Here is a 9256-nt window from a genome sequence, read left to right as displayed (position 1 = left end):
GGGGCTGTGTGTGTGTGTGTGTGTGTATGAACATTTGAGTGTCGGGCTGTGTGTGTGTGTGTGTGTGTGTGTGTGTGTGTATGTGAGAACATTTGATTGTAGGGCTGTGTGTGTGTGTGTGTATGTGAGAACATTTGAGTGCGGGGCTGTGTGTGTGTGTATCTTTCTGAGTGAGAGCAGAGTGTGTGTTGTTTGCATCCAGGATGGGTCCCTGACATCGTTGGTGGCTTGTCCCACTCCTGGTCCTGTAGTGCCCTCTGGAGAAGCCACCTGATTCTGTCTGTGCCTCACCTTCTTGCATAATATAAGCGGCTTAACACCCAGTATCTGGGACTTCAGGTGTGGCCTCTGGCAAGCCGCCTCCTCTCTCTGTGCCTCAGTTTCCATCTGTTAAATAGGAATAATAATAGTGTTATTCGTGAGGTATCCCTTTCCCCACTGGGTGCTGGGGGTGGAGTCCTTACAATATTTTGAGAAAAAAAAATTTCCTGAGACTCGCACGGAGGATGAGTGATTTTTATTTGAGTGGAATTACATCCTTGGGTTTCCAAACTCCCATTTCCCTTAATCCAGTCCTGAAAGATGTGCAGCTGGGGATTCAGCAGAGCTATAAACAAAGCCAGGGTCCAGAGTTTCTGCTCCATGCTGGAACTGGGTCCGGTACAGCACCAGGCTAGTTGCAGTCCATTACTCCATCGTGTGGGGTTCACATGGCTCACATGTGAATGAATGTAGGGGAGCCAAGAGAGCGCACCCCCTTCAACAGGAGTCCTGAAGACACAAGCAAGTGAATGCCTTTGTTTAGGGGATTAAATATCTCAAGTCTTCCTGCACTTGCAGCGGCCATACCTGCTCTGGCCAATGACCTGTTCCCAGGTGTGACTGACGGACAAGTACCTCCCCTATGTCACCCAGGCTTGACTGGGCATGCGTCTATTCTCCCCCTGTCCAGATCTGCGAGGAGAAGACTGGTGGCTTCCTGGGGAGTGTTAAACTGAAGCTTCCTGGCAAAGCTGCACAGATGGCATGCTCTTTTGCTCTTTTGCTCTTTTGCTCCTTTGCAGTTATTCATAACTAGGTTCAACCACAACGCTACCAATAGTATTTACCTTCTGAGTTACTGTGAGGGTTCACCAGCACAGGTGCTCATGGTGTAGGTGGCAGCCCCCTTGTGGTGGTGTTGACGTATGTGTACATGTCTCTGCCCATGTCTGTGTCGATGGAGCTGAGAGGGATTTCCGGCTACCATTCTTGCTCTGAACCCAAAGTCTGATCTAGTGTTTACCTCCGGGGCTGGTGGCTCCTTGCAGGAGTTGGGTCTCTAGCAGGAGCTGGGACTTGGCTTTGGGTCATCCAGACAGGAGGCTATGGGGTTTTATCCAGGGCCCAGGAGGGCTGATTATTCCCAACCCAGGGTGAGCTGGGGACTGGGTGGGGGTGGGGTTCTCCTTGGGGAGACTGGCCCCAGAGATACTACCCGCTAAGGCTGTGGCTGGAATGGGACTGGGCCAGAGATACAGGAATGGGGGTGGACATGGACCAGGGACAGGGAGTCTTCTGCCTAGAGGGCACTCTTGTTGGAGTCAGTCAGCTGGGGAGGTCACCCTGGCTGGGGTCAGTTATAGGCATCATTTGGCAGAGGTCAGGGGTCAGTCAGTCAGTCTGGTGGTTATTCTGGCTGAAGTCAGATGGTCTGGCAGTCATCTGAATGTCAGTGGGGTCACTCTGGCTCAGGTCTGTCTGTGTGGGGTCACTGACCTGGGTTAGTCAGTCTGAGGGTTAAGATCAGATGGTCTGGGTGCCCCTCTGACCAGGTCAGTCAGCTGGGGAGTCCTGACAGCTCATGAAGGAAAGAGCTGGCACGCTTGGGTTCGCCCCAGGATCAGGGGCGGGACCTCTGGGGCAGCTGCCTTGTTACTTGTGTAGCAACAGGAAGGGCCTGCACCCTCACAGGGCTCTAAACCTGGCTTCTCTTTATGGCAATCTCTCTGCCTCAGGGAGGCCTTGGCTAAGACCCTCAGGAGCAGACTCAGCTCAGGCTGAATGAAGTCACTTGTTCCCTCCTCCAGGAAGCCCTCCCTGACCATCCCTACTGGCGATGTCCTCTCTGTGCTGTCCTGTGGATCATTTTCTAGCGGAAAGCTAAGATCTTCCCAGCACTGATGAGGTTAAAACCCACCTCCCACAGGCCACAGGCCACTGTACAGACCAGGTCTTTTTACACAAAGGAGCAAAAGGCTCAGCCCAGGCCTTGCCCCAGCTCTGGAGAGAGACTTCTGTGATTTCCTTGCATCCACTTGGTGCCATCCCTATGCCCACGACTCATCATTTTACACTCCGGTGGGGTCCAAGAAGAGGAAAGGGAAACCCCCCACAATGGGAGCCCCTTTGTGCCTGGCTGTGCTGGGTGTCTCCATTATGTGATCCTCATAGCGACCTAGAGAAGTCCCTGCTGCGGGTGAAACAAGCGCCTCCGAGAGTGGTCACTGGCTGTGTGTGCAAAGTCCCCGCTGCTCCTGGCACGCGGCACCCACTCTCCAAGTACTGTCTGTTTCTCTCCCTTCCTCTGCTTGAGCCTGGGAAGTAGCTCAGGTTCTCATAGTGAAGGCTTTTCTGGTGGGAGATGGGGACTTTGGCAGCTGACCAACATGGGTTCAAGTCCTGCTTGCTCCTCATGTAGCCTCAAGTGGCACGTGTGAGGAGCTGGTGTTCCCTGAGTGCTTGCATGTGCTAGGCACGGTGCTAAGTGGACCCCACAATGAATCCTCAACAACCCCCGTGTGGATGGGGAAACTGAGGCTCAGAAAGGAGCAGTGACTTGCCCACAGTCAAAAGGGTTGGCAAACTTCTGAGTCAAGAACCTTAGGAGTCCAAACGCCTAAGTCTGTCTGATACCAAAGCCACTCACTTAGCTACCACGTTTACTGTGGACGAACCCTTCACCCCTCGGAGCCTCAGTCACCGTGTCTGTCAAGGGCAGGCACCCAGGACAGGGCTGGCACGATTTGTGCCTGCTTCCTTGCCACTTGCTCAGGCATTTCCCAGCTCTCAGATGCTTCAGACTATCACGGAGGGGGACTCCAAACACGGAGGTTTGGGAGTGAGTGCAGGGACCGGGTGCCGGTACTTTCTGAACCAGCGGTATTTGTATTAGGTGCCCACCTCAGGGCTTCGATGAGCGAGCTAAGATTTACGGGCCTCATTACCAACCAAAGGCCTCACTCACATCTATTTCAATCCCCTATTCCTTCCTCCTCTTCTCGTTTAAACTGTAAACATTGGTTCCAAATCATGAGAATTTGCTTCCTTTGCTCATGTGTGTGCCCAGTCCATATATGACTGTGCCATTGTGTGTCATATTCCTGCAAGCAGAAACCTAAGTTGGGTGACTTTGGGCAATGACTGAATCTCCTAAGCTCATCTGTCAAGTAGGAATAATAGTGGTACCCGCTCAGAAGGCGAGGCCTAAATGCGAGTCTGCACCTATAAAGTTTAGCACTGTTCAGGGCTTGTTGTAAGCCTGAGATGATCTGTTGCCACTGTTATTTTTAAGCAGATACTGTCAGGGCTGGCTGAGGGCATTCATGACCCTGCTGGTCCCGGGGCCTACTGTCTATCCTCTATGTAAAGGTGGAGGGGCAGGTGATGGGCCCTGACTAGCAGTCAGGAGATCTCAGTTCAAAGCCCACCTCTGTCACTAACCAGCTGTGTGACCTTAAGGAACTCATTCAGCTTCTTTGGGCCTCGGTTTCCTCATCTGTAAAATGGGGGTAATTCTAGTCCGAGTAATCTCACAAGTTGTGAGTACTGATATAGCAGTACTGATAACTAGTTTTGTTGAGTAGGGTCTTTGATGGGTGGTTGAGCAGTGTGTGTGTGGGGGGGTGTCCTGGGAAGTACTGGGGGAGCGGGCAATGTGGGGAGGTCTGGTATTGGGAGGAGACAATGAAAAGAGAGCCTTGGTAGAGGGAGAGGGTGGAGGAGGGAGTTTTGTTGGAGGGAGCAGTGAGGGGAGGGCCTGTGGAGAGGGAGGGGGGCAGGGTAGGCCTGGGTAGGAAGGGAGTGTGGGGGCACCTGGAGGTAGTCCAGGAGCCCCCCTGGATAGCAGCCCCGCCCTAGCCTTGGCTAACCAGGCCCTGCCCTCACAGCTGGCTGCACCTTCGAGGAGGCAAGTGACTCAGCAGTGCCCTGTGAGTACAGCCAGGCCCAGTATGATGACTTCCAGTGGGAGCAGGTGCGGATCCAACCTGGTACCCGGGCTCCTGCGGACCTGCCCCACGGTGAGTCTACTCTGTCACCATTCCCCATTTGTCTCCTGGGGGCATTCTGCTGCCCTGTTATGTGACCTTGGGGACATTACGTAACCTCTCGGGCCTCATCTGCTTTGGCATCTGTAATGACATACATGACACTGTGAAGGTGAAGCTCTCTGGACACTGCCCAGCTATGTACATCAGGGAGTTTCCCTGTAAAATCGGTGCAGGTTCAAGTATTCAAAGACCCTCTTTTTTTGCCTGGCTGGTGTGGCTCAGTGGATAAGCATCCACCTATGAACCAGGAGATCACGGTTCGATTCCTGACTAGGGCATATGCCCGGGTTGTGGGCTCAATCCCCAATGGGGGGCTTTCAGAAGGCAGCCAATCAATGGTTCTCTGTCATCATTGATGTTTCTCTCTTTCCCTTTCCCTTCCTCTTTGAAATAAGAAAATATATATTAAAAAAGAAAAGAAAAGACCTTCTTTATTCACTGAGAGCCTCTGAATCCTGGGTTCCCAGGACTTGAAGATGCTGACAGAGCAGTAACATGGGGGCTGAATGTGTATAAAACCTTCCTTCCTCTGCCCCCTTTTCCTGCAAGTCCCAGATCCTTCCCACTCCACAATGCCCTGCCCCTGTTTCAGGCTGGGGCACTGTGGCATTGTGAGCCCTGGACTCGGAAGACTAATGACATGGATTCTAGTCCCGGCCTCCTGCTCTGACGATGGCCCCTGGAACCCTGGTTCCAGAATCATGAAGACTGAGCTTCAAATCCTGGGGTTATCACTTTATCAGCTGTGTGACCTGGGCAAGTCACTTCATTTCCCTGAGCTCCCATGTCCTTACCTGTAAAATGGGGAGAATATTTATTTCACAAGGTTATTAGATAATGTCTATATAAGGTACATAACATGGGTGGCATGTAGGGGTTCAATGAATGTTTAGTTGCTATTGTTGGAGGTATTTGAGGGAGCCCAATTATTAGCACCCCTCTTCAGTGGGTGCAGAATCAACTGGGAGTTAAGAAAAGGGTAAGACAGATAGAGGCCAACATATCAACCTTATTACCGATAAAAGCTGGGTGGGAGGAGATAGCACAGTGTGAGAACCACATGGGCCTGCTGAGGGAGCCTCAGAATTGACAGCCTGTGGACCCCTTCCTCTGCCCTGTCACAGTAGTGGGCCAGGGTCTCAGCTCTCAGAACTGCTGTCAAGGGTGCAGGGAAGGGCAGCAAAGATTCTCAGCGGTGAGGCCAGGAGTTGAAGCCAACAGGAGAGAGGCCCTCCACTGCCTGGGCTGGGTGGCCTCCAAATCCTCATCTCTTATCATTGGCATTGCCTCCTGGAGGCCTCCCTGCCTCCCCCTCTGTGCCCTCCCTGGGGCTCTCATCTCTGCCTTTGCAGGGCTCTCAGTCCGTTGTGTGAGCTCTGTACTATCAGGTATCAGAGTCTGATCTGGGTGAGAGTGACCTATCAAGGTGCCCACGGTAGGGCGCTATGTGGGCTGTCTCCATATCCCCAGGGCCCACTCTCAGTCTGGTACCTGGTTGGCACTCAGGTACAAGGTGATCTGCATTCACCTTTAACAGTCCTGACCACTCTGTGCGGGCTCTCTCTTTCTCTCCCACACACAAGTAGAGGTATATCCAGTGGGAAAGGGGAAAGAGAAATTTAGCAAGTAGCAGGGGCCTTGTGCTGGATCCTGGGGATGCAGGGGTCAGCAAGATGGGCACAGTCTCTGCTTCCTTGGTGCTCTCCTTTAAGATAAGGGTATTAGGGTGGAGAGAGAAGGAAAGAGGCAGAGAGCAGGAGAGAGAAAGAAGAGCCACAGGACTGAAGGGAGTAAATGAAAGAAGGGGGGGGGTGCAGAGTGAGAGCGAGGCAGAGGGAGCAGAAGGAAGAGACAAGAACAAAGTGTCAGATTGAAAGGGGGAGGAAGACGCACACAGCTGCTCACAGGGAGAGGAGAGAGGAGGCGGGGGCAGGGCGGGGGAGTGGGCCAAGAGAGACTGCTGGGTACTGGGGTCTGCCCCTTCCTGAGTGGGGACGGGGACCTGGGTTTTTGTTTGCTACCCACCAGGACTGGACCAGGAGCAGCCTCCACAGGCTTCTGGCTCGCAGAGATGAATGAGATCCCCTCCTTGGAGTCCCTGGGGAGTCATCCCAGAGCTGGGAGCTGAATGAGCTTGTGTTGGCTGGCAGCCAAGCCCGGGAGGCGGCAGCGCTGGGTGACTGCGGGCACCCCATTGGCAGCTGCTGGGGCCTTCTCCCCACAGAAGGGAAGCCATAATCCCTCAGCCAGGTCCTGAGGAGTCCGCCCACTCCCTCACCCGACTTCCAGGCCAGCAGACAGCCTGGATCTCTGGGGAAGGGGCAGGACTGCCTTTCTCTAGGTTGGAAACCAAGAGACATGTAACCCAGGAATTTAGACTGAGGAGGTGGGGGCTGGGAGGGAAGTTAGAGTCTTTTCATTCCATCTGTTCTATACAGTTATTCTGCTTGGGTTCAGAGCCTGTGCTGGGGACACAGTGGAACCCTGAGGCATCATAGGCTGGTGGGAAACATACACACCTTTATTCATGAACTAAGGGCCAGGAGAGAAGCCCACAGAGGGAGGGAGGAGGGGGGAGACTTCAGAAGAGGTGGCCTTTGAGGGCTTGTCGTGCCAGACTCTTGACTGCTGAGATGAATGACATGGTCCCTGCCTCCAAGGACAGCTCAGAGCGTGGGGAAAGCCTTGGATCGGCATGAGCTTGGGTTGTGATTGCAGGTGGTGAGGAGCAAGAAAGGGTTGTGTTAAAGTCAGACTTCTGTGTTTTTTCTGCTCCAAGTCTCTCCTTTGGGAAATAGATGTAGGAAAGTGAAGGGACTTACCCAGTGAATCAGAGCTGGGTCCAGAACTCGGGACTCCGGATTCATGGTGTTGTCCAAATTCCTGGGGTTCCTGGTTTCTGCCCTTTCCTCTGTGCCCGCCTGACCCTGGTCCTGCAGGTCTCCTCAGCTCCTGACTCTTCCTCCTCTCTTTTCAGGCTCCTACTTGATGGTCAATGCTTCCCAGCATGCCCCCGGCCAGCGGGCCCATGTCATCTTCCAGAGCCTGAGCGAGAATGACACCCACTGTGTGCAGTTCAGCTACTTCCTGTACAGCCGGGATGGGCACAGCCCGGGCACACTGGGTATCTACGTGCGGGTCAATGGCGGTCCCCTGGGCAGCGCTGTCTGGAATATGACGGGATCCCATGGCCGTCAGTGGCACCAGGCTGAAATGGCTGTCAGCACCTTCTGGCCCAACGAATATCAGGTGGGCTGAGTTCAGTCTGTGGTCAGCTTATGCTTGAGGGTGGGGGTAGTGAGGTGTCAGCTTGAGGCCAGAGTAAGTGAGTGGCTGAGGATGGAATTAGTTTGTGTTCAGCATCAGGAGGCAATCTGTGGTCACGGCCAGGAGTCAGTCTGTGGTCAGCGCTGGGTTATTCAGTGACAGTTCAGTCTGGGTTCCACGTCAGAGCTGGGGTCAAGAGTGAGTTGGAACTGTGCTGGCCTGGAATCCCTGTCTGGCTGGGAAGAGTTTTGCTACTTGAAGGTAACTGTCCTCTGGCCTTGACCGTGTTAGCTCTGAGGGCTGACACCGCCTCCCACAACTAGCTGGCTTGGTTGGGCGAGTCATTGTGAGCTGGGCTGACCTCTGCTGGTTTGAGGAAGGGGCTGGAGCAGAGCTGAAAGGGGGCCCTTGTGGACACCTCCCCAGGCAGGGCTGGCGAAATGTCGGTATGACAGGGACCCTCCGCCTCCCCCAGGTGCTGTTTGAGGCCCTCATCTCCCCAGACCGCAGGGGCTACATGGGCCTGGACGACATCCTGCTGCTCAGCTACCCCTGCGGTGAGTCCCGGCCCCCTCGGGCGCAAGGGGAGGGGTGCGGGCGATCACGGCTCCTGCCTGCAGGGGGCGCAGGCCCAGCTCACCCCGCGGGCATATTCCCGCAGCAAAGGCCCCGCACTTCTTCCGCCTGGGCGACGTGGAGGTCAACGCGGGCCAGAACGCCTCCTTCCAGTGCATGGCGGCGGGCAGGGCGGCGGAGGCGGAACATTTTCTCCTGCAGGTGAGGAGGGTGGGGCCTTGGCCAAAGGGTGTTGGGGGCTTCTTCCGGGCACTGGCTCTCTCCGCCCTCTCGGGTGCCTCCATCCCCCCAGGGCGGTTCAGTGGGGCCAGGACAGTTGCTACTCCCTTCGCCGGGTCAGAGCGAGATGGGGACGCTCTCCCCCCCCGCGTCCCTGACCCGCTCACCCCTCTCTCTCCTCGAGCAGCGGCAGAGCGGGGCGCTGGTGCCCGCGGCCGGCGTGCGGCACATCAGCCACCGGCGCTTTCTCGCCACCTTCCCGCTGGCCGCCGTGGGCCGCGAGAGCAGGACCTGTACCGCTGTGTGTCCCAGGCCCCGCGCGGCGCGGGCGTCTCCAACTTCGCGGAGTCATCGTCAGGGTCAGCGCGCGCGAGCTCCGCGGGGGCGGGCCGACGGTTGGAGGGGCAGGGTTTGCAGGGGTGGGGTAACACGGTCTTCGGGGGGCCTGCAGAGGGGGCAGTGTCTCTCCAGAGAAAAGGTCTGATCGAGGGGGCGGGGGTCTGATTGAGAGACCGGGCCTGGGGGTGGGGGGGTGGGGAGGGCAGGGGCAAGGTGTGAACCGGTAAGGCGGTGCCAGGCCGTAGGGACCGTGGGTTAACCCGAATAGGCTTGCCATCAGCTCCTGGAGGCGAGGACTTGGGGATCGAGGGGAGTGAGGGAGAGGGTGTGGGCTGAGAGGTGAGGCTGGGGTCAGACTTTGGGGTGGGGGGCCCTTCATGGTCCTGGGCATTTAATGGGGGCGGGGAAGCGTTCTGGCTGAGGGCCTGGGGGTTGCATGAAAGGCCTGGGAGGACGCTTGGGATTTGGGTGCGATGGGATGCCGAGCTGGGGTCAGGGACCTCACAGCAGCATCCGTTGGCTCCGCCTCTACCCCATGTCCTCGT

The 9256-nt window shown here is 55.8% G+C and overlaps 1 protein-coding gene across 1 annotated transcript in view; it reads left to right on the top strand.

Moving 5' to 3' along the window:
* Positions 1 to 9256, top strand: part of PTPRU (protein tyrosine phosphatase, receptor type U) — an 80979-nt gene that overhangs the window by 12372 nt on the left and 59351 nt on the right. The window contains 6 exon segments of the mRNA XM_023761012.1: positions 4149 to 4280; positions 7288 to 7559; positions 8053 to 8134; positions 8239 to 8354; positions 8560 to 8650; positions 8653 to 8731. Coding sequence (XP_023616780.1) covers positions 4149 to 4280; positions 7288 to 7559; positions 8053 to 8134; positions 8239 to 8354; positions 8560 to 8650; positions 8653 to 8731 — 772 coding nt within the window.

This window comes from Myotis lucifugus, unplaced genomic scaffold (assembly GCF_000147115.1).
Source record: "Myotis lucifugus unplaced genomic scaffold, Myoluc2.0 scaffold_197, whole genome shotgun sequence".
Classification (NCBI taxonomy): Eukaryota; Metazoa; Chordata; class Mammalia; order Chiroptera; family Vespertilionidae; genus Myotis; species Myotis lucifugus.
Note: the sequence above shows the minus strand (reverse complement) of the source record. Positions and strands in the feature narration are given on the sequence as shown.